Source organism: Anoplolepis gracilipes, chromosome 3 (assembly GCF_047496725.1).
Source record: "Anoplolepis gracilipes chromosome 3, ASM4749672v1, whole genome shotgun sequence".
Classification (NCBI taxonomy): Eukaryota; Metazoa; Arthropoda; class Insecta; order Hymenoptera; family Formicidae; genus Anoplolepis; species Anoplolepis gracilipes.
In genome coordinates, this window is record NC_132972.1 from 4,520,962 (window position 1) to 4,548,806 (window position 27,845).

At 31.3% G+C, this 27,845-nt stretch overlaps 1 protein-coding gene across 20 annotated transcripts in view; it reads left to right on the top strand.

Annotated features, from left to right (window-relative positions):
* The window catches only part of LOC140664251 (CUGBP Elav-like family member 1-A), a 528,745-nt gene that overhangs the window by 433,149 nt on the left and 67,751 nt on the right, over positions 1-27,845 (top strand). For all 20 annotated transcript variants that reach the window (XM_072889205.1, XM_072889211.1, XM_072889210.1 and 17 more), the window contains one exon: positions 24,303-24,351. In XM_072889205.1, coding sequence (XP_072745306.1) covers positions 24,303-24,351 — 49 coding nt within the window. The remainder of the gene's footprint in view (positions 1-24,302; positions 24,352-27,845) is intronic.

A 27,845-nucleotide genomic window follows, 5' to 3' on the forward strand; every position in this document is an offset into this window, starting at 1 on the left:
CTCATTGGAAAAGTTTCAGAGATTAGAAAGATCGATGTTGAAATATATTCTGAACATGTTTCAAAAAAACAAGCATTAAGCGCCGATCAATTTGCCTTATCGTTACAAAACATTCTCTTAATTATAAAATAAATCATAAAAAATAATGTATTGTAAAATTATAAAATATATCAGCAGATATACATAATACGTGTGAATGCCGAATATTTTGTTTAATTAATTATTCATAATTAATAAATGACATAGACAGCTTATTATTTATAATACATTTAGGGCATTATTTGATCATTATTTGATTGTTTTCATCAGAATGTATAATATATTTGAATAATATATTGGAATAAATTTGGAGAAATATATATACGAATTGTTAAGAAAATAATTACCGCTTGTAATTGCGTAACAGAACGGCAATTTATAATTCCCATTTTCCGTTATTTCTATAACGTATATGTATTGTTTAACTTTGTCAGACTATTCGTGATTTAAGAATTAATATTATTATTGATATTCATGATTCAATTAAAATTAAAATCATAGAACTACGTAATTTTTTAACTTTTGGTGTCATAATGGCATCAAAATAAAATTTATTATAAGAAATCAAAATGTAAACAAAAAGTATCTTTTTTTCAAGATAAATAGAAGATTTATCTTAGCGTAGTTTAATGGTCAAATATCCCGTTTACTTTGCAATTTTCTAAAAGTATCACTATAGTCGCTATAAGAAATTGAAATGCGAGAGAAATGATCCACTATAATGCGCGAGATATTTCAGTGACTCGAGAAATGGCGCCCTGTATGAGCATTAACTCAAGGCTCTCGATATCGATGCCAAAAGTTGACACTTTTATCCGTTCGGCCGTCCGTTCCGGTATCGCCATTGATAAATCGCGAGGAGCAAAAATTCCGTCCCATTTCCTCAAGATGATTTTTCATCGTGAGAGATTTGTTGTGCCTGGCATGAGATGAACGCCCTGTTCTGTCGCGCCGCGTCTTCACGCCAAGCTGGACCGCGAGATTTCTTCGCGCAAATAGAAAGAAGAGAACCGGAGCACTCTCCCGCTAGGCTTTACATCGTATAATCTCGGGCTGAGTGACGCGATGACAGCAAGTACCAGATAAATTTGCTGGAAAGAAATTGGAAGAAAAGAAGGAAACCGTAAAAAAGAGAAAAGTACACATGTGTCTCTGCGTATGAGAATGAACTGGAAATGCGGATAAACCTGAGATACTTTAGAAAAAAAGAATTCATGCGCGCGTAAATCTTCTCTACTAAAATTAATTTTCCGAAAAGTGTTAAAGTACATTGTAAATTTATTTCGTTTAAAAAAAATTGTTTTATTAGATCTGTTTAATGATAATTAATAGGCTTTAAAGGTATTTTTTAAAAATGACTAGAGATACAATTATTTCCAAATGACATTTTTGAACTAATAAAGTTATATATACTCTAGAAAAATTTTCGATTTATTTTCACATTATCATTGCAATTAGTAGTAGAATTAGTATTAGAATTAATATACAGTTTTTTTGGAATTGAAATGGAAATTGTGTTGTATACGCGAAACCAAATCCCAGGCCAATTATAGAATTCAACAATTATTTGGGTCGATTGTGAACTATAATCCAATACGATTACTGAATATTATTGAACATTTCAGATAATTACATTAGTAATTTGTGGCCTATTGTAGCGACATAAATAATAATTGCAATAATAATAATCAATAATTTATATCGTTATTCATTTGTTAACAATTCAAACATACTTGATTATTAATTGTTGTTTTTACAATACATTTTTATTTTCTTCGGAAGTAGCGATAATTGCTTTCTTTGCCAGATACACAACTAAACATAATTTCATAGAAGATACTAGGTGTTCTCGATCGATTTCTTGGTTCGCAACTAGGTCAGGTCTTCCCTGTAGTGCTCGTGTTACGCATATGTAGTAACACAATACAAGTAAAAACATGCTAATATAATTAGATATCTACAGTAAAACGAGTAATTTAATTGTAACCTATTATATATCGATAATTTTCAAATTTTATGAACAAAAAATTGCGAAATATGAAAAGTAATCCTCGAATTTGCTATTTAATAAAGTTATAATTGAATATTTTTGATTCAACAATACAGACTTAAATTATAAAGTTATTTAACATTAAAATAAAAGAATACTATAGCGAAATATGTGAAAAGGAATAAAACAAATAAAAGGTGACTTATACGGAGTGACTTTTATTCGTTTTGAGCAAGCATCTTAATTCGCCAGTTTTCACCAGCGCCTTCGCTGGTAAAAACTTTTTCTATACTCGTTTTTTATTTGCTAGTATCTAAAATTTTAAAGTCGTAGCGTCTAATGGTCGCTGTGACAAAGTTGAACCTGTCCAACTTTACCACTCTCGTCAAGCGAATAACTAAACGACTTTAGCACCAGCGTCAAAAAAGATTCCGTGTTAAGACGATAGCGAATAAATCAACGGGCGAATGGCGAATAATTCGGCATATTGCACATGCGCCAGATGGCCGGCTGATTCTCCAGACTGGTCGTCCATAAAAACATTCCTAAAAAATTCTTGCAAGACGCTGGCGACAAGCATCAAAGGTCATTTCGTGTAAAATTTCCTTCGTACAACATATTGTTCTAATTTTTAATTGATTTCTCAAAACATTAATCGAATTTAATATTAAAAAGGGAAGCTTATTAATCAGGATATCTAAACTTGAAAATTGGAGTAATAGAAAGAAAAACACCATTACCATCAGTTCCATTATTATATAATATTATATAAATTACTGTTGTTAATGTCGTTGTTGTTTCAAATATAATAACATTCGTAAATTAAATACAAAACTACAATGAATTACAAAAATTAATCATATATAACTAGACATTTATATTTGCTATCTCACGTTGAGTTTCTCGGACAGAAATCTATGATGACCGCGTAATTCGCGTAAGTCGAGGCAAATCGAAAGCATAGAACGTCCGTATGGAAGTATACTGCAACTCTCCGCGATGACAAATGAAACGCTTAAGTCGGATGCAAATGGAAATATACGGGGGATGAAATCGCTTCAGGAGAGGAATTACTTTCGCGCTTATTCGGCGGAAAGGGAAAAAGGAGAGAGAGAGAGAGAGAGAGAGAGAGAGAGAGAGAGAGAGAGAGAGAGAGAGGGAGGGGGAAGAAGAGAGGAAGAGAGGAAAAGAGAGAGGAGTATCTGCGAGCACGATTCCCGCAAAAATGTGATTTCGAAACAATTAGTCATACGACGATCCACGAATAACCGATTTGTCTCGCGACGAACCCACAGTCGCGATATTTGTGCATGTGTGTGTGTGCGTGCGTGGGTGTACGTTCCCACCTGCTCGTCGTAACCCCACAATCCAATTCTCGGGGGATATTATAACGCGGTATATTATCCCGACTCGCCTCGTGAATATCTCTGCCGACCACGAAGACCGATTCCGCTCAGAACGATACGAAATAAAGAAATAGTGATCTCTCGTGTACGTGTATGTGACACGGTGGAGAGACAAATCTTTCTTCCTACCTGCCAGTCGCCCGCGGACCAAGCCACCTCCGTCCGCGACAGGAAACTTTCAATTTCCGCATACATCGCCCTTGGACAGCATCGAGTACGCGCGATACAACGTCAGTTTTATTGAGCGCTCTTCCTTGAGCCTGCAGCCAATCGATTTTTATTTTCTGAAAATCACTCCATCACTCATAACTTTTCGATCTACACATGAATGTTTGCTTTGTATATTTTTATGCACTCTTCTTTATTACACTCTAAATTTTACTTAATTATAATGTAACTTATCTGGATGAATCATTAGTATAATCGGACTAGACTACAAGAAAAAAAGAAAGAAAAAAAATATGTATTTTTTTAAGATAAATATGAAGTACGTTATAGTACTACCTAATGTTGTAGTATATTACGTATATATATACATGCATATTTTGCATGCATCGTGTATAATATGTGATACGATATGCGTCAAATCGGAAACGTATATTGAATAAAACGTCTGTTTGACAAAACGTTCAGTCGGCAAATGTCTTTCTATTCGACAAAAATTTTCAACAAAACATGCGCCGAGAAAAGCATTTTCAACGAAATATCTCGTAAAGCAATGCTATTACTGTTCTACATTTATAAGCAGCAACACTATACGGATCGTGTTTACTTGCTATTCATATATATGTATATATATATATATATATATATATATATATATATATATACGATTTAGATATATATGCGATCTATACATATATATAACTGGTTTATTCTTGATGAGGCTGCATGTATCGATTATACATACAGTCTAAAAATGATGAGGATTATTACAAACGAGCTCTCAGATTCCAAATCCATGCGATAATTGGAATGAATTCATACCGCTTATTCGGCATAAAATACCCATAACAACTAATCAACTATTAATAGGATGACCTAGTTGCTCAAAATATTACAAGAGAGAATATTGACTGTATAAATCTATCAAGCATATAAAAATTTTATTTTTCTGCTTATCTCAAAGTTATCTTTGGATAATTTGATACTGGAATATTTATACAGATTTGTGAAAATAATTTTCTGCGTAATTTTAGACTTTTTTGACAGGAATCTTTATTTGATTTTAATAGTTTATAAATCTGAAGATCTGATTTTACTTAACACAAGGATTTTTTATTTTAATTAAACAAACTATGAATTTCATTTATGTGAGTATTAAAAATTATTAAATATTATCACATATATTATTATTATTATTATTATTAATATTAATAATTAATATTATCAAAATTAAACAATAACATAAAAACTGTACGTGTTGGAAAAAACCGGATTTCATATTTCAAGTAAAAAAATATGTTTTTATTAAAAGCTCCAAATTTTCTTAAACCTATGTTATCTTAATTCGTGACAACTCGTAATTAAATTATTAGGAATCGAAAATTACCAATCAACTTTTTGATCAAACTAAGAATGATGAACGCAATCTAAGAGATGTAATAATTTATGTTTAGATCTTTGGCTATTCTAAATTGCCGGTTATAATAATTTTTGCAGCAGTATGTTGTATAAAATAAAATCAAGCATCATAGCTTTTAACATCGCAAAATTTTTGCTACCATCTTCGACGGCTTTACTCCATTTACAACTCTATTACGCTCCTCGCATCTCGTCTGACAGTCGAAATTCTTCGATCGATGGAAAAAAAAAAAGGGAAAAAAATGGAGAAAGCAGGGACATATCGCGCGTGTCGTCGTAAAGATATTTCGTGGACAGTGAAAAAGCGTACGCTTAGAAGATCGGGATGTGCGAAAGAAAAGCGCGAGGGGTTGATCCGCCGGAATGGGACACCAGAGGGATGACCCGTTGGCGCTCGGGGACATACAGGCAGAGGGCGTGTTGCCAACTGCACTTTCGCAGCGGCGTTCTTCAAATCGATTCCCATTTCCCTGAGAAATGCGACACGCTGACGGAAACGCCCGCCCATGCCGGATAGAAACGCGAAATGGAAATTGATAGCGCGAGCGAGAAACGAGCCGGCGCTCGTTTCTGCGAAAGTCATCGCGAGGGTAATCAATTGCAATTGTATTCCGCGAGCGCAAGCTCGCGAGTTTCTTGTATTTTTCTGCAAGAGTCGTACGAATGACGTAATGTACATAGCATACGACGGAATCAAATTTGCCCACAGCATATGATACCTAGTTTCAAATTTGAATTTATAGTAAATAATATACACATATTGTACATATATGCGTTTATGAAGAAAAAGAGAGAAAGATAAATAAAGATGTAAATATAGAAAGCATATGAAAATTACTGTGTAGAGACAATAGACCTATAAATAATGAATAACGAATATAAAGTCAAATTTTAATATGTAATAATTTTGTGTGTGTAAGTAATAAATTTTAAATTTATTTAATAATAAATTTTTCCAAGTTTGTATGTGTATACCGCTCTTCAGCAGCAAATCAAAGACGCTAGTCTAACGTTTAATTCGCCTTTTCTTTTTAGCATCTTTGAAACTCTAAAAATTTGCATTGTATAATTTTTTGAAGTGTATATCAATTTTAACAAGTACTGTAATAGGCAATTGAAACTATAGAAGAAGACATTGTCTCTTATGCATAATTACGTATGCTCTTGTATATAACATGATTGCAGAAAATATAGTTATTGAATTTTTGGACTTCTCCTTTTACTAAATTATATAGGAAATAAAAGAAGATGCTCTTATTCATTAAATGATTGTCTTTATAGAAAAAGGAGAGAGAGAGAGAGAGAGAGAGAGAGAGAGAGAGAGAGAGAGAAAGAGAGAGACCTTTGCATAAATAAAGAACAGATTTTTCTCTAATTTTAATATAAAATATTTAACATTATTCGATTATTGCCATTAATTCTTACATTGTTATATTATACTCGTATTATACTAACAAGCCAATATGAAGAATATAATAGAAACATATTACATTTATAAAATATTATTAAAATATTCAAATATAAGTGCTTGCTAATTTGTTAGGAAACATTAAAAAATTATACATCATATCGTGCTTTTATTCTACATTTTCAAAAAAGAGATAATAATCATATCAATCAATATTACATCTGATTCTTAATTTATAAAAGTCAGTTGATCTAATAAGAAGAGCATTACAGTGCACATATGTACGTACATATGATAAAATGATTTAAATATATGCAAAATCACGTGTCGAGGGCAAAGAGAAAAATGGTTCGTTTAATGTTTTCACCGACACATTTCTTCGTCAAATAATCATATCTAGATCACTGACGAAAACCGGTCGATCGTACAATGCTGAAATCTGTATCAAGTAAACAAACGTCAGTCACGCATAAATGATCGCGTGTCGCTCGTGCGCGCAACACGCGCGCACACCCACGTGTATCAATCACGCCTAGTTTACCGAATGCCAGCTTGCCAAGTAATTTAATCACTTTTAGTGCCCCATTGGTATTCCGGAAAATCCGGGCAATCGACTCTGCAACGGACTCCAATCGTTGGACGTTAAATTATAGCTCATAACCATTGCGCGGGCAGATTGGTATTCTGGCCGAAAATCAGAAACAGCAAAATTTTTGCTTTTTTATTTTGCTGGAATCAACAATCAGCGCCAGAATCATATTCGTAAACAAAAGTCATGCTGCATATGAATCTGAAATATCGTTCAGCATTGTTTTTCTTTTAAGAGCCACGATTTTTTAAGTTTTATCATAGATGGTATTTAGTGAGAAGATTTTAATTTCTTTTTAATTGTGCTCATTATTCTTGCAAAACATTTTATACAAATTATTAAAAGTACATACCTGCAGTGCTTCATATCATTTTATTATATAAATGTGAAATATACAGAAATGATTCTAATTTTTGTTTAATTTATAATCTGCTATTTATATATTATTATATACATATATATATATATATATATATATATATATATATATATATATATATATGTACTGAAAACTTAACATAGGTTAGTATTACGAATATCGAAATGCTGTTTAAAGGAAACAATTTTTGTGAAGTTTTTTTTACGTATAAATATCTGTACAAGTGTGATTTTTGCTATAAAAACAATAACCGATATTTCAAATGAAACAATTATTGACGCACTACGTGAATAGACTAGCTATTGTAGTTGCACGAATTTGTTAACAAGTTTCCGTGTAAAACCAGAATGGAAAATCCACTGCAACGAATTCGATTGCACGTGTCACTCATCGCACGTTAAATTATGGCTCGTAACTACGTTTCACATTTTCTGGGAAAAGTGGAGACTATAATTTTTTTATTTCCCTCACAAAAGACATAAAGCTTTTATTATACCTACAATTTTCTGAGATACCTTTCTTCGAGCGTCTATAGGTATCAAGATTTACGCGACGTGTGTCGCAATAGAGCTTTGTTCAAAGATATTTGTTACTGGTGATCGTGCCAGTTTTGTAGATAACTTGCCACGCGAAATCATAAGTATAGAAAAATCTAACTAAATTATAAATTATTATTAGAAACAAAAGTGAAGTAACGTAAGTAAAAATTATGCAAAGAACGTTTCAATTTCAAAACGTAGTTTTTACTTCCATTTATTTTAAAAGAAAATAAAAATTGAGCTCCACAAAAAAGTCTTATGTGAAGATTAATCAATAATTACCAGACTGCGCTTCATTTAACATGCGAGTAAACTTGGACCTCCATTCTGTAAGTCCCCGAGGTAAAACGCATTTATATTCGAATATATCATCCGCAGGTATCGTTTAATTTCCGTCTGTTCAATACGAGGGAGCGAGTAAAGCCACGAAATCGAGTATGTACTACGAATCGATTCGTCCAACTTACAAACCGCTCGACAAAACGCGTGCATTCGCTAATTTTTCATGAAAAGACATCAGGCTTTCCGGACGGGCGACTCGACGAAAGCCGGCGACACGGACGACGGAAATGAAGACGAGAGATCGTACGTCGGATAAGTCGCGAAAACTCTCGAAAACTCACGGCCACAGCAATAGCTGAAAGAGCTTCCCTCCCCGAAGGAAGCCGTGCAACGGAAATTGAATGACGACGCGTCGTTTACAACTCGCACCGGAAACTGTCGGCGTTCGTCCGGGGTTTCCGGTCGTGATAACGATGACGCCGTCATCGTGTTGCGATAAAAATTTATGCATTCTCTGCGACTGGCAATGAAATACGTCTGAACGATAACGACGCATCAAAACGTGATAATGTATCGTATTGATACGTATTGGATCGCTCATAAATTATACTCCGAAAGTCACTTAAGACATCGTTTCAAATTTGATGATCAATAACTGTAAATTATTATTAAATTAATAATGGAGATGAGAATCAAGAAGTATCAAAATTGATGATTGTTAGTAAATAGCCGAACGATATTACTTCTTTTATGTACGCGCGTGCGTGTGCGTGTACGTGTGCGTGTGCGTATATATGTGCGTATATAAATATATAAATATATATATAAATTAATATTATTGATCAGTTAACAGTTTTAATTTGAAACTCAATGTAGTTATAATCTAGTTGATGGTAATGTTTGTCAGACGATTTGATTGATTATTCAGTAGATATTTAAATAACTGTTTATGCCAAATGAAGTTTGGCAAATATTTAAATAAATTTACTTCGCAAATGCATATTTATATTTCGCAATAATTCGTGCGCTACATATGATTTATGTCGTGCATTTTGGCTGAAAATCGTTTCTGTTATTTGTTATACAATGGAGAATTTATTTCGTACCGTATATAACACACGATGCTGCGAAGAGTTAAAAAGCTCACTTTTTGTGAAATGTCTGAATTGATGATCTATAATCTATATTGATGTTTATCTACATTTCTCCGGCAGGTTACATTACCAAACAACCATTACTCATAAATTTGATAGGCATGTTTGCAGCTATTATAGCGTTCACCAACATTTTATTCTTTTTTTATCCCGACATACCGCACCGCCGATTCTCTCGTATTTCATTTCTCCCTTCATTGAGAACATTGGTTTTATCCTGTCAGCTTGCTGATCCCCGGTCAAAAAATAATCTGTTACTTGTTATGGAAAATTAATGATATATCATACTGCATTCTAATGTATAATAAAGAATTAGTTCTTGCCTTTTTAAGGAACTTGAATTAATTTTTAAATATTATAAAATATTTTTTTTAGCAGGTTAAATTTTATCAAACAAAGCTATAAATTTAACAGATATTTTCGCTAACCGAAACATTTATATGGAATCAATAGAATTGATTCTTTCTATATTTCATGTCATCCCTTATTGGGAACTTCTTTTACATCGATATGATATATTGTAATAAAAAATAAATTAAAATTTTAGTGAAACAGTTTTATAAATGATTATCATAATTTTATTGCGACAGACAGAGTTATCCAACATATCCATATATTCGAAAAACATTATTATTATTACAGAGATTCAATGTAAAATTGATTGTTTTTATTTGAGAATAACTCAATGTGCACTTTTGTGTATTATTATCTCATTCATTCATAACATTGCTTATTATTACATATAATCAATGATGACATATATATATATATATTTGCTTAAATCTGTTTGCTTATAATAAAAAAAAGGTTATATCATATCTCTTAATATCTTAGAAATTTAGCATATTTTATTGTAAAAAATTAACTAAATTTTTTTGCAAAATAATTGTATCGATGATTATACATTTTGGTTAACTTAAAGTATGTTAATTTTCTATGGGTATTTCCTTCTAGAGATAGAACCGCGGTTGAAAATACAAAGAATCGAATGAACTGCGGTTGAAGATAAACGTTCATGAAATGTCATTGATGAAATCGGCCTTCAGAGACAGAATTACCAAACGCGGTCATAAATTTGATGAGCATGTTTGCTCCCATCGCGCAAAATCGACCAGAAATTGATCTTTTCTCATTCCAGGCTGCCACGCCACCGGCGCTCTCGTATTTCATGTTTCCCTTCATTGAGAACATCGGTTTCGTCGTGTCGCGGCGCCCACCCTTTTCGCCGAGCGTTGGTTCGCGCGGATGCACGTGGCGGCCGCATTTTTTTCTCTTCTCGCTCCGTCGCTAAAATCCATGCAGATTTTTCACGAGGCCCTCTTCACCGCGCGCGCGCACTCGCGCTCGCGCGTCCGCCACCCGCCGGGGAAAAAAAAAGCACCTCTCCAGACCAGCCACTCTTTCCCCGCCGCCCTCTCATCGCGCCCTTTTTTCATTCTGTCGACGCTGCCCGACGTGGCGGTACGTGAAACGAATTTATAACTGGCGATACGACGGCCGAACCCTTGAGTCGAATACGTCGATTTTAATACCCGCGCATCTACCCCTACGCCGCGCATCCAAACCATCCCGCCTACGCGCCCTTGTCACTTTCGAGGCAACCCCTCGAATGTCAAAGCGCACCCTGGCCGATCGGCTTTTACCGTGTGGATATTGAATTTATACCGCACGGTCGAGAGAACTAGTGAGAAATATGCGGGCAGGGATGAACAAAAGCGAATTTTTCTTGGCGATCGGGTAGCGCCGCCATTGCCAGTAGTATTCTAAACTGACAATTTTGTATTTTGCAGTATCTATACATATATGTATATATATGTGACTCTTCGTGCGTTAAGTAGATAAAAAAATATGGATTTATCGTATTCCCTTGAATACGATCCCCTCATATTGCTATTTGCAATCTATCAAATATCAAGAGTATATTTGTACAATAACACATAAAACAAATAACACATTCGGGTTTTATATAGAAGCGAATTTTCTAAAAAATGTAACAAATACGCAAATGCATGTGCATTTTCAGGAAATTGTTAATGAAACAAATAACTATATATTTTAACTATTTTCCAATTATTAAAGCATTGTTTTGAAATTTTTTCAAACTCTATATCATATCAAGCATATATAATAGCATATATATAATTAGAATGTATATAAAAATATGTATAATATTTGTAAATATTTTTGGAATTAATTTTTTTTGGAGAGAATTGATATGCTTGTGTTAAAAGTTCTGCAAGCGATGAATGGTTCGCTACATTGTTGAAACAATACTCGATTTATTTTATAGAGCACAGACAGCAGCTATAAATAAATATGAAATATAAAACCCGCACCTGTGCGCACATACTTCAGATTCAATAAAATATTTGTATCAATTAATAATTTTAAAACAAATAATTTTTGACAATAATATAAAATGTTAGAAATAACTATAATTCATATATACGTTCGCGCATGCGAACTGCGTCCTATAAATGATAAAGATTTACAAAAAAAGTAAATTAGTTATCACCTAATGTGAAAAGAATTAGTAATATTTAATTTTTATCTTTTAAATTCTGATTTTTGTTTAATATTCAACAATAGATAATATAAAATAATAATTTAAAAGTTATACATCATGTGTATGTACGCAATACGTACATAAAAATAAATATTATGAAATCTGATTTAAAAAAATTATATTTTCTAGTAGAATTAAAAAAAAAGTGAAAATAAAGAAATGTATAAAAAAATTACTAGAAGACTACTTAAATAACTCTTGATACATGCATTCTACTTTTAGAATCATCTCAAGTATCTCTGCAAATATCATATAAACTCGTTGTTCGTACAAATATCATGAAAGCTATTTCCACCCTCGTACTAAAAACAAGCCGTGGAGATTAAAAGTCGCAAAAGTTCGAGTCAGCAGGCGGCGAAAGTGCAAACTGCCACTTTTGTAGTTTCGTCGACGATTAAAGTACAGGAAAGAAATCGATATCAAGAAGGTGGTTAAAATTTATGCGAACCAAAGTAAAGGTAGACACTAAAGAGGAAAAAAAAAAGAAATAGAAAGCACGTTTTTTTAAGCATGACAACGCAAAAAAGTGAGAGTGGGAGGGACACAACTTTAAACATTTTTTTTAAACTTAAAAAAATTAGGCCACACCATCTTCCATTTCGCATACTACGTTAAGGACTATCATGATAATAGTTTCAAGATTAAAAGTCATAAAACCAGAGTTAGTAGGCGTCACGTGATGCATGGGACCACACTGGCAAGAAAGCGGAAATGCTCCTTTTGCAGTCTGGACGTAACCTGGAGAATAAAGGAGAATAAAGGAACTTCAGCATATCCTGAAAATGAACGAAACGCGTGAATACATAAGCAGCGTTGTAACTTTGAAGCCAAGTCCCTTTTCCTTCACTTGAGGGACACATGTCAAATCTATCTCTTCAAATAATTATTTAAGAACGATGTACAGCGGCATATGAATTTTTTTATGTTACTTGTAGTAAAAAAACTTTTACATCTAGTAAAAGCTTTTTATTAGATGAAAAAATTTTTTTTTTGTTATGTTAGTTGCCGTTAAGAAATTGATATTTTAGAATCAATTCATAGCAATTCATAATTTAATTTTACAAGATCGGTTAAAAATAATTTTATATTACTTACTATAAGTAAGTGAAAAAATTCTTATTGATATATGGATTAAAACTTATCAACATAAGAGATCTCCGACTTAGAAAGTGAAAAAAAATTTCTAGAGAAAAAAACTTGCATTTTTTTTCAAATGGGGATGAACGCCAGGAACAATTCACAAGTGTAACTCCAACTTGTGCTGTCGGCTCCTTCTTTTGCGCGAAAACTGCGCAGAACTTTATTTCTTGGGAAGAGTCTAGATTAAAAAATCGAGAATTGCAGCCCGTCAGGAGGAGATTGCACGTTTGGAAGGCCGAAAGCCGATTACGCTTCACCTATTCTAGATATTTTATTATTCCAAGAAAATGCTGGGGGAACATTTAGACCCGAGGGATCTCATTTAATTTCTCTTCGCCAGATATCGCGGTATCGTTCCGCGCTTTCCCAGATTTCTTCTCAACATTTTCGTGTTACAGAAACTCGCGCACTTACCGAATTACTCTGTAAAAATCTCTGCCCGAGAAGACGGAGTCTTTATTTTATTTCTCGCCTGGGAGTCGAACCATCCGTCGACTTTAAACGGGATTGCTGTGCACGAAATTACCGAATCGGCCTCAATATAAAGGTACGATGCACAGAAGGCACTAAACCGAAACACGCCACGCGCTTAGCATAGATATGAATTTCATGTTGCTCTCACAGTGCGATACGAGAGATTCTTTTGCGTTCGAAGTATCGAGGAGATTCGCAAATAGAATATCTTCAATTCTCTTGCCACGAGATATCGTGTAGCCCTCAACGAGATGCATCTCCTTATCCTCAGACACAAAATTCTTTTTACGCTATATTTTTCAAATATCCTGACATCGCAAACTATTTTTCTTTTTATATTCTTACAATTCATAAATGTGACTCGTTTTGTACTTCATCAAAATTTATATATAATTTTTGATCAAAGTTAACCGTCACTTATATTATCTAGCAAAATATAATAATCCACGTAATATAATCTCAACTGAATTTGGTTAACTAAATTAAATGACGTATTTCTATCTTATTTGACAGTTTGGCAGAATTTTTAAAAAATCTGCTGTATATATGTTGTGTAAAGAATTATCTGTATGTTATATAACAATATAAGCTTACAAATATAATAGATTGTTCCAATAAATGTGGCTTTAATTGATTTAGATTATTTGACTTACAATTAGTCGATTTGTTTTTAGCGAAAAAATCATAATTTTTTGCAAATTATCAATTTTTCTATCGTATTTTGTAACTACCTAAACCTCAAATTGAAATTAAGATAAATTCTACTTGAAATTAACTAAAGAATGTAATGTTAAACTTTTGACGTGCGCGCGCTACGAAGTTTAATTTATGAAAAGCTTTTCTTTTTCAGTTAAGTTTTTAAAACTCGAAAATTATTGATGCCTTGACTTTTTCATTAAAAATTTTCGCTTGCCATGAATTGATTAAAGAAATTACTATTAAAAAGATATCCAGTGAAATATTTGGAATATCTATATAAACTATAAACATACATTAATAACACATCGATTATTTATTTGTTTATTATTTTCTTGTTAAAAAAGATGAATAGTTTATAAATTTTTCTATGTAAATATTTTATTTTCAAAACGTATGAATTTCTAAAATGTTATTAATTCGAAGAAAACTGACGCTTAGCTTCTTTTGTATATCATCCATTTATTCGTCGGGCTAAAACATTTATGAAGATTCAAAGATAGTTTGCGGACGATAGTTGTGCGACTAGTAATTTTCTGTGCGAGCCTTTCGCTCGTTGATTTAAGAGGCCGACTAGTGTAGGCATCTTTCCAAGCAACATAGTCAAGTGATCCAGCGCTCTGTTTACGAGCGTATAAAATATTCTTGATCTATTGAATCATTTAATTTATGTTGCCAGATCGTGCCTTGGATTAATGAGAAATTTTATAACACGACATATCTTCTTGGGCAAATCATACAAATAATGTGTTCGTCATGTGGTTGTTACATTGCAATTCGTGAACAACCATAAAAGTTAAATCGGCGTTATATGTTTTCAATTTTTCTAGGAATTTTATGCGTATGTGAAATTTAGAAAATAATATGTGCATTGTTATTTCGTTAAAAAATATACACATATAAATACATATGTACATATTCTATGTATATATATATATATATATATATATATATATATATATTTATATTTATAATTATTTATATTTATTATTTAATAATTAATTATGTATTTATACATATGTAATATGTATAAATACATAATTAATTATTAAATATATGTATAATATGTATAAATACATAAATACATGATTATCAAATCGATCAATAATAGGTATACTTTGCTAATAATAAGTTTTACTTTATGAGCCTTGTACATATATGTGCGCCTCTTCATATGAAAAACAAATGGATAGACAGATATGTATTTCAAGATTAAAGTCGCATATACAAATCTGTCTTTTTATTCATCAATTTCGAAGTAATTGATCCATGAAATTTATGAAACTGTAGTAATACATAATATTCTTATCAATCTAAATTTTCAATGTTTTTTAATATAATAAATATAATTGTAAAAATAAAAATAAAAATCAAATTATAAAATATTCTAAAATAGAATATTTTATAATTCATTCATCAATAAAATATTCTAAAATAAAATATTTTATTGATCAATCTATTATTTGATATAATGTTTACAAACCATATTACTTCGAAATTATATAAAACGAAAACTAATTTTCCATTAACTCCTGATATGAGATGCAAATGGAGATTTATATTGTACAAGTTGATTTATAAAATACAAATATATCCAGATTATATATTTCAAGCAGTGTCCGATATAATTAATATTTCAAAAAGAAATTATTGCACGCAATTGAGTTTTTTTGTAGTTTTTTAAACAGATATTTAATAAAAAAATATAATTTCCGAAAATTTTTTTTATATTAATATTAATATTAACTTTTATAAAATTTTTATTAGAATTAAAAATTTTATTCTTGTATAAATTATTTAAATAATAAAAAATTTTAAACATTGTTGAAATATAGTAAAAATATATTTATATAAAACATTAATTATTATAAATATATTAAATATTTTAAGTATTTTATAATAAAATAGACAATATTTTATATGAATTATACAATAATAATGTAAAACGTGATCTATATTATTGTGGAAATACACAAACATATATTTAATTTCCCAAAAGACTAACAAATAATAGATTAAATAAGTTATAAATTGTTCACTTCATGGTCTGTCGTTGCCTGATATCTTTTTGGGCTTCCTCTTTTTCTCTTGTTCATCTTTTGCTACCTCTCTGTGGTACTCACACAGCACTTAATTAATTACGATCGTACGAATAATTATTAGCAATATGATAATCACGCAGTACTCTTTTATACGGCACTATATACGTATGTGACACGTATTTTATTATGTTACGCCAGGAGAATAAATGCGAAATTACGATCCGTTTGGCTGTAGACAATTACATGGCCAATTTCATACGCCATTCTTCGCGGCAATGCTACTTTATTGCTAACGAATATTGTATACTCATATCGTAGGAATATTTGTGTGATAATATAAATGAATAAATTATAATTAAAGATAAAATAACTGCGAAATAAAATATTTGAAAGTATAATTAAGTTTTCCAACTGTTCGCACGACAAATTTTGATCGAATAAATCTCGCGAAGAATATCTTTTGACAACAATGTACAAACGCCGAATTTAAGTAATATGTAATTGATAAATTTTAAAATATATGATTAGTAATGCACGACTTTTTTATTTATATACTAATTAAATATTTTGTAACGTTGCTCGAAACCGATTATACTATACCTTTTATTAATAACTGAAAACATGAAAATGATATCAACTTTACCACGCTATACTATGCGAATTTAGTTTAAACGCAATAAACAGTTAGAAAATATGTGATTTGAAATTTAATATTGCTAATATGATGTATAAATTCTAAAATATTTGTACTATTAATAAACAATTATAGAAATCGTGTTTTTTCATTACTTGAGTTAAATTAGCAGTCGTCGTGTACGCAATAATTTTATGTGTATTTTTATCGTGGAAATTAATCAATTACACGAACCGAAGAAATAATCATTAATTGGAATCATCGAGGGAAATAATCACGTTTGGAAAGGTAGTGTGTCACAATATACGGATCGGTTCGCACTGTTATCTGCTCGCTCGAGTCTCGCTATGCGAATGACAGCATGGTGATCTTGTGTATATTATAGCGTGCTATACGCCGCAAGAGACGAACGACACGTGCCACAGTTTATTTATTGTCATTATGAAATATTAAACACGATATAAAATAAATATGGAATATTCTGTTTCTTGAATTTCGAATCCATTATTAATAAACGATTGATTAGTATATTAAATCAATTATATGTATATAATTGATTAATATACGAGTGACAAATGTATTGACACGCTTTTTGTTATTTTAATTGCTCGATCCTGTGATTTGTAATATATCATTGCGTACTTTCAATCCGAAAATGATCAGCAAATTACATTTAAATTGGCAAAAACTTCAAAATATGATGCAAGATATATTCAAAGTATTAAAGAAATATTTATTACTCTATATGTTGGGATAAAATAATAAATAATGTATGATTCATATTCTGTTTTTATTCTTATTTCGAATAAATAATTACGCGAAATATTACCTTGGATAAATAATCATCACCGCAATATGCTTACAAGTTGTTTGTTACGGGAATTAAGTAATTGTGCAGATATTAATAATCGTTATCATTGTAATCGAGAATGATTATGACGTTTGCGTCTTTCGATTTTTATCTCGATCATATTTCGAAATAGTAATACGACGATATAACAGCGGAGCACCTTGTGTGGCTATTTTCTCATGCTTTAAATTTTTCATAGATTTAGATTGTTATGTAATTTGCTAATCATTTTCGGATTGAAACCGTGTAATAATAATACACAGCGAATCGCAAGATCAACTGATTAAAACGATAAAAAGTCGTATGATATATATATATCAAATTATTAATAATTAATTCCAATTTCAAGGAACAAAATAAACCTTACGTAATATTTATTTTATATTATGTTAAATATTTCGTAGCGACAACAAAACTGCCGCTAGTGTCATACGTTTCTTGCGACGTACAGAGCACGCTGTTACGTATACACAAAGGTCACCGGGCTGTCATTCGCGTGGCGAGACTCGAGTGACAAGCACGCAGCAGCGCGAGCCGCTTCGTATATCATCGCATTATCTTTCGAAACGCAATCGCTCTCTGTGATTATTCCAATTACTGATTATCGGTTTTGGGAATTGATTCATTTTCATGTGTTAAGCGACACATAAGATTGTCTCATATACGTGATCGATTTATAAGCTATTTAATTCCAAAGTAACGAAAAAACATGATGTACATATTTAATTGTTTATTAACATGTATATATGTATTATACATATATATTTGCAATATTAAACTCCGATTACATATTTCCTAGTAATTTATTGCATCTTAACTTTACTCGCAATATAACGCGGTATCAGAGTGAAAATATCATTTTCGTGTTTTTTAGTCATTAATAAAGCAGGTACGGGTTAGATTGGTTTCGCTCAAACGATATCACGATGCGTTTAATTAGTAAGCATAGCTATTAATTCTATAATTTAGTTTTTATCAACCGCGTTTCACAAATTCGTTTGTACATCATTGTACGGAGCTTGTACATATTTTACAAAATTTATTTGATCGAAATTTATCATGCGAACAACCGGCAAAATAACGACATATTTTTGAATATTACATTCTGCAGTTATTTATTTTTAATTTTATTTATATTTTATTTAAGTTTAAAAAGAGTATAAAAATTACCTTAAAATGTGAATGTATACTATTCGTTAACAATTGAGGTAGCATTGTCGCAACGAGTGGTGTGTGAATTTGTTCGTGCAATTTTCGAGTGCCCAACGGTAGTTTCGTGCAACGCATAGTTTTCGCATTGTTTTTCAGTCGCAATATAATAAAGTGCATGTCGTGAGCAATTAACATCGAGAGTGTCATGTAAAAGTGCTGCGCGATGGTTGTATTTTGATAATAATAATGCGTGTACGGTCGTAATTAATCGAGTGATTATCATATGAGTGTCATAAAAGAATAGCATGGATGAACAAGATAAATAAAAGAGAAAGAGGAAGCCTAATCAGCATCAAACGATGATAGAACAATTAAGGGGTGAGCAATTTATAAATTATTTAATTTATTATTTGTTAGTCTTATACAATTACACAATTAATTGTTCGTGTATCTCCTCAACAGTGATCTATTTCATATTATTGTATAAAATGCATCTGAAATATTCTATATTTTATTTTAAATATATAAAATATTTATATATGTATATATAATATTTTATACATATTTTATATATATATATATATAATATTATATATACATATATATACATAATATTATATAAATATTTATACATATGAAATATTATACAAAAATATTTATAATAATTAATATTTTTTATATAAATATAAAATTTTGTAACATTGTTTAAAAGACTTATTATTACAATTTAATAAGAGAATTAAGATAAAAAAAATTTCCGGGCAATTATGTAACTTTTTATTAAATATCTACTTAATGAAAACGGATAAAAAATTTCTTTGCGTGCAATAATTATCTTTTTCAAATATTTATTGTTTTGGACACTGTTTTATATATATGATTTCGATATATTTGTATTTTACAGATTAACCTTGTGTACAACAATTCCACCGCGCATCGTACGAGGTGAGTATTAAATTATTTTTTATTTTATATAATTTTGAAGTAATATGGAAATTATTGTGAAAACTGTATCAATAATAACACATGCGGCAATATTTTATATTAGTCTATTGTATATAATTTATCTTGATAAATATATATAGGTACATTTATTCATACATTCTAAAATTATGTAGTTATATTAAAAGAAAATTAAGAAGTTACGTTGAAATAAAAATATTATAGATAACTATACTTGAGAAAATTTATTGTCTCGAAACTTAATTGGGCTAAAACATATTATATGTATAATTTTAAGATCGGAATATGTCCACGTATAAGCGTATAAAATTATATGAAAAGTTTTAGAGAGCATTTTTAGTTTACTTTATATTTCTTTCTCAGATTACATATTTCTTTTATGCACGCATGTTACAAATATGTAAAAAAAAGAAGGGTTAAAAATTAAAATAGAATTTTATATATATATATATATATATATATATTGTTATGTATCAGTTATTTTTATATTATATTTCATAGAGATCCATTCATGTTTATTATTAACCATATTTATTATTGACTTTATATTACTTGAAATAAAGTAAAATATGACGTCCAAAATCTTTTGCATCATAGGACAAAAAATTATCTACATACATTATATATTACAAAAAAAGAGAAAGAATTAGTTTATTACACACACACACACACACACACACACACGCGCGCGCATATACATATGTATATGTATATTTTTTAAATACATATAAATGTTATTATATTTCGATATCTCAGTCATAAAAAGTAAAAGGGATTTTCAATGAATATGGAATACTCAAAGTATCGAACCTATTGTACAATTCTGTATTGCGATACCTCGTATCGGGAAAGTATACTGTCTTACTTTATAGTGAATCTGGCGCATCCAGATTGCATCACCGTTGTGGTATATGGGTCGTTAGTCGATGCGCATAATCTTCGATCGCAATCGTAGTTGGTAGTCCGATTATACCTAGGTTGGAATATCGATCCTACCGGTCGATATGGATATCGAATTTGAATCTCCAAATGATCCTTCCTGTCGCAGACGGTTGCAAGATAGAACCAGGAGCACAATTGCGAGGAACCCAGTTTCGAGAATGAATAGCAAATGACTGTTTGAATTGCTACCGAACATGATGCTCTCGAAGGGAAATCTTAATCTTTTCACTACTAAAACTAATCATAAGCGCGACCGATGGATTAGATTGTAATTTATCGACATGTCATCGTTAATCGACTAAACATGAGTGATCGCATTATTATAATATCTAAGAATGTGATTAATATTGTATAATAAAAATGATATGATTAATATGAAAAATAGGGAATGTAATTTTTTTAGATATTGTTACCCAGCTTATTCTAATAAGACATTTAATTGCAGTAAAATGATTTTTGCATCTTTGTGTGTGTGTGTGTGTGTGTGTGTGTGTGTGTGTGTGTGTGTATGATTTTATACATTATTTACATGTGTATATTTCTTGATTTCAATCCACATTTTTTTTAAATTTTTTGATATGAATAATGATTTATTTTAAATTTTTTTATATACCCTTGCATAGATCTCGCTTCTGTGAATCTTTGATTATATATAATTATCGATGATTTAATACATACAGATTAGTGCTGCAGATCTTCAATATTATGAATGAATCGATAAATCTATAAATTCTCTCTTTCACGGACATCTTATCGCATTAGATCTTTAGTTTTTTATTAGAATACACATATATAAGATATATAAATTGGCTAATGATATTTGTATCATAAAAAATATACAATCTAAAAGACTATGTAAATATTAATATTTTTTATTAATATTTCTGAGAAACATATCATACTTTACATTGATTACTTTTTTACATAGCATCATTCATCCATAGATGTTATGATATATGATGACGTAATTGCTCGTGTTTAGTCGACTAATGATAATATGTCGACGGACTGCAATTTTTATTTCTTCCGGGTTCGTCTCTCGCGAGAGATGCCGTGACTCATTCGTTATGACTGGCAGAGAGCTCGTTGAAGAACTCTCGAATATTTCGATCGAATCTTCTCATCAACAGAGTTTGTTGATGGCGTTAAATTTAACGAGCGTAGCAATTAAATTAAAAACAACGAGTTTAAAAATGAGCCAGATCGTGACTTGTTCATCGTTCACGCTAAAGTATAGACTGTTCAATATAACTCCAGTGTCATAAAAACCGATGGCTTATTCCTCCGACATGTAATAACCATCACCATAATAAACGAAAATGTCAGATCTACCATTTTCCTCGGGAGGGAGACTCCATCACAACGTAGCTATAAATGTTATCCCTTCTCCTTTCTTTATCATTATTTCTTTTTTCCTCTGTGTGCATTTATTTTGCTATGACGCGATAATGCATCATCTTGGCTATAAAGAAAGACAACTTTACGATACCATTTCATTTTTATTTGCAAAGAATAATCACCTCACTAATTTTTTATGAGTCTTCGTAGAACTAGTTGAAATTATTAAGTAATGTCCAATTTATAACAAAAAATACAATAATAAATTTAAATAATTTAAGAGAAAGAGAACAAGAGTAAAGATAAAATGCATATTTATACTAACATATTTATATTAACAATGTAAACTATTAATATAATAATTAACGAATGCAATAAATATACTAGGACACAATGAACAAAGCATTTGAAATTTATCGATTATTGTACCATACTATTACATTGAACTGCAACTAAAAAAAAAAAAAAGTTTAACTAACCGCATTTTTTATCGGAAAATCCCTATGAGCGCTATTGAAACAATCTGAGGGGGTATTTTAAACGTATACAGAAAAAATATGAAAGCCCGCGCACGTGTTCAGCTACGATAACATTTATTTACTCGAAAATCGCTTACAAGTTGCGCGCACTCTGTTTCAATCGCATAATTGCTAAAACATCAGTTGCAATAAATTTTATCTCGCGGCGAAATCCGCACAATTAAATTTGGCGTAAATCGATTTTATTGCAACGAACGATAGGTAATCGCATATGTAGCACGTATACACACTACACTAACTATACGCTTCTTATCTGTTCATGAAGATCGCGTGTGTTTGTTCGCGAAAACGCGGCCGATGTCATAGATTCATTGCACAGAAAATCTCGTTGCGCACGTTCGAACGAACAGATACGCCGAAATGATTTCCATATTCACACAAGCGGTTGATCATACAATGCAGCTACTTTACCACAGACACGTTTCCCTCTCATAAATATCGTTTATCAAAGAGATATCGCGCGTTTCAATGACCTTCCGATATATGTAGCACGATATCGTTATAATGAACACTCTATTATCGCGATAATGATATACTTGCCCTATCCCAGAAGCAGGTATTAGTATTTTAATGAACTGTGCTTTTCAAGTGTTGCCCAATATATATTCCTTTTCATTTTCAACGTTCAATATTTTCACTCAAGAGTCAAATTAAAATTAATCCAAAGTCTATTTCATATTGAATTTGCTTAAAAAGCTGAAGTATTCTCTATACAATAATAATATTTGAAATGTATTAGAAATATGAATAGAAATATCCCTGAGAAAAGATATTCTACATAAATCGGTACAATAGATATCACGATTCGATGATGATTTTATATAAGTTAAATAAAAACTATTCTTCTGATTAATAAATTTAGGATAAATCTTTTTTTAATTAATATGTGCATATAAATAATTTGTGTACATAAATATTTTTATATAATTAGTAAAAAATATAACTACTAAAAATACAAAAATTTTTGCAATTTAACTTTATATAAATGTGCAACAAAATCTTATTTAATTAATATCAAGTAAATTTTAATAAAAGATCAATTGATGTGATTAAATATTTGCATATTTAATGTTGAAAATTAACAAATATATCTCCAAGAAAAAACATAACATGAAAAATGTAATTAAAAGAAAATCGATTCCATACTGCTTAAACATTCAGTAGATAAAAAAAAAATAAATTTCTTTCTTATAGTGCAAATTCGGAAATATCATACTGCATAAATATAGATGCATATTTGTATCGACAATACGGCGTTCTGTAAGATAGGAAATTCTGGCTTTATATCGCACTTGATTTTCGGTCTCGCGCGCGTGAAATAGGAAAGAATCCTTAGAATAAAATCGGGCGCAATCGCCTCTATGTAAGTACGAGAACGAACTGCAAGTCGTGGAAAACGGCTTCCCGTTCTTGCATTTTTCAAAAAGCGCGAAACGAACTTTACATCCGAACTCGCTCTCTAACGTCGACGATATCGGCAGTCTTATCAATAATAAATGTCACTTTTATTACGCCCGGATGCTTTCGAAGCGCCGATGATAAGGTCAGACCAGAGTGCAGAAATGTAGACTATATCGTTGACTCTTTTATTTTCAGATGCGCCATCCGATCCAGATGAAGCCGGCCGACAGCGAGAATCGGAACGGTGAGTGAAAATTTTAATTATTTCGGCGGAACATTATCGCGAATAGTATCGTAAGACGTTGGAGTCTTGCTGACAATAAAGATGATAATATCAAATTCACTTATTAAGAAAGTATGGCTTTCTTCACGAGACAATTTTGAAGTTTTTCTATATACTCGAAGCAAGTGATTGACGTATAATAATAACTTATTCAAATATTTCCTCATTAATCAGTCCATGAAAACAGAATACATATTGATGCGTTACGTAGAGGACAAATCTTATTAAATTTCAATGAGAGGTATTTAATTTGATCCAAGTTTTATTAGAAGCTCACTAACTCAAATTTTCGTTTGGTTACATTTAATAATAATTTTAATAAGAAATACAAAACCTTTCATAAAACGTCTAGTATATAATAAGATGCGCCAAGCAATATACTTCTCTTTTAATGGTTGCTCGATCATTTTGAAGTTCTGGCACGGTTAAGAAAGGAATTCTGAGCAAAGTGGCATGACGGTATAACAAGCGAAAGAGAAGACAATAATACCGGTCGCGAAGGTAAACTTAACTCTCTCCGCGTCACAACCTTGACGGAAAATGCAGCTCAAAGCACGTTCATTAAATGCTAATTAATTGGCCGAATTGAGGGGCTTGTTGAGATTGCGTAGTCAAAGAAGACATAATCCAGCTGCGAAGTACTAATTAATAAGTGATAAACCGTTAAGATCAGAAGAATCAGCAGACGATTAGCAGAAACGAACGAATTTTATCAATGATACATATATATATATATATATATATATATATATATATATATATATATATATATAATGACAGAATGATGAAAAATTAATTCGCGAATTCTTTCTTTTTATCTTCTCTCTTTTTAAATGTCCTTGTGTGATATTTTCATCGGCGAATTTATTTGTTCGGCGTTACATTGTAAATATACTTTGGCATAAATTAGAGACATTATGAAAACTCCAGATGTTCTAAATTTGTATAGATATTCACAATGATTTTATTCTGATATAAAAGTGCAAATTACTAAACAGATTAACAATGATTTTTCTTTTAAAACTTAATTATATTATAGAATTTATCAAATATCTTTTTGTGTTCTACGTTTAAATCTGATTATTTAAAATTTAAAGTAAATTATAATTTAATACGGGTCATTATCATTAATGTTCATCAAGTGTATATATTGTGAAAAATTACAGGAAGAGGATAATAAAATCATTCTTCTCGATAAATGCACACATGATGATTCCTGTAGCAGATTTTACTTGGAAATACTCTAATTTCTTCCATCACGTACTGATCGGGAAGGGAGCGTGTAAAAATTTGAAAACATCGAAAAGCATATCAAATGGCACCGCGCGAATACCAGCAGAAGAGTCAACGGACGCGGCAAAACGCGCGATTTTTTTACGGATAACTGCACCGCGTTAGCAATAAAAATCCAACTACCGGCTGGACGGGGGTGTAACGTAGAACGTATATAAAACCAGGCACGTCGGTGGAACGACGCAAAACGAATGCTAATGAAATATTAACGACACCCGTCACGTGCTGCGCTCGGCTGGACCGCTCGCTGTTTCTCTTTTCTCTCCCTCTTTTTCTCTGTTTCTCTCTCTTTCCCTTTCGTTCGCTCACTCTCCCTTCGCTTTTTTTTTTACTCTCATGCCGTTTTTCTTTCTTTTTTTCTTCTCTCCCTTTTTTTATTTCGTGCCGTATAAGAACCTTCATGAGGGAGAAGAGGAAGGGAGGGAGGAGGACGCTCGTACGCGGGGTGGTTTTTACATCGGGATGCAACGCCGTTTCGGGCGTCGTAGCCGGCGCTGTGTGCAAATGACGTGCCAAATTGTAATCACGCCAAGATTCAAGCGGCTTTACACCTCGCGTTTAGCCGAAACCTGATTCTGACACTTTGTTTGTTACGGTCGGGCTTGCGCAGTTGCGCGCGAACAAGATCCTAGATCAAGTAACCACGTTACATGGACCGACGCTCGATCCTGTTTACCAGCAGTTAGGCATTAAATAGAAGTTACTTCGTTGGTTAACCATTCAATCGCGACAGCTTCACAGTTAACTAACTTTAATTTTTCAATCGAGTTAGCGAAGATAATTCTGAATTGCGAAAGTGAATGCGCGAAAAAGAACTGAGTCAATAAAAGTAAAAGAAAGAACTTATATACAATTTTTGAAAACTTCTTAGGGATCAAAAAAGTTTTCCCGCGGTAATCCAAGAGAAGAGCTCTAAAATATTTAAAGTTTTTTGTTGAATAAAATGCCGGTAAAAAGCAGTGGTATAAAATTTTGCCTAAAATAATGTATAATAGATAAGCACTCTTCTATTTATCGATTCAATTTCAATTTATTACTAATTCATTAGAATTACATTTTCTTCCAGTGAAAATCATGTATAGCGAGATAGTTCTATCGAAAAAAAGTAATTTATGAATTCAGACTGTCGACAATGAAACACTGAAAGATTGGCTTTAGATAAAAAAAAAAAAAATATTTTAATATATTTTTACTGCGCTAATATAATTTTTATTTATATTATGACTGTGTCATAATTGGAGACTATAAAATTTAATATAAATTTATTCGTGTAATCAACTGTAAAAATCTTATCTAAACTATTAGTTACATTTTTATTAAAAATTTTTAAATTAGAATAGAATATAATAGCACTGTCGTTTGTGTGTAAATTAAATATTTAAAACAGATATAACGATTGTAAGGATTAAAACTGCATATTAAATAAACGTAACAATAAAAAATGTACAACTGTATAATATTCGGAATGCTATGGTACCTAAAAATATAATGCAAAGTAAAGATAAAAAATGAAAAATTTAGTGTGATTATATGTCACAATAATAGCCAACAAATTAACGCTGTTATATTCACACTTTTCACAAACTAAATTTAAAAAAAGATATTTTCTCAAAATAGCTTATCAAAATAGTAAGATGTAATTCTTATAGTTATTTCTTAAAATTGTATATCTTATCTCGATTCCCACTGATAAACAGCGGAAGCTCATTTTATTTATGGCGTAAGCAAAGCAGACTAGGGCACGAGTGCATAATATTCGTGGTTGTATATAAAAATGAATAGACACGACGTGGTGTAACCGAAACCGAGATCAGGCTATTCGTAACCGCGCACACGTGCAATACGGAAAAGGATTTTTCGATATGGGATGCGGGACGTGCGCACGGCGGCCGCCATGAATAGTGCCGTTGTGGCTACATGCAAATCCTAGTAAAACGGGAAAATAGTAAACAAGAAGAGAAAAAGAGAAAGAGAGAGTTATCCGGTATCAGGGTATTATAGTTGCTTTGTCGTTAGACGAATCTCGTAAATACCGCGCCGCATCTGACGCAGTTCGAATTTGGATAAAGCAACTCCAAACTCATGCATAAAGCGCGAGATTAGTCGAATATGGAACTTACTTTCTTGCGCGATATGCAGATATGATGTTCATATATGTATAC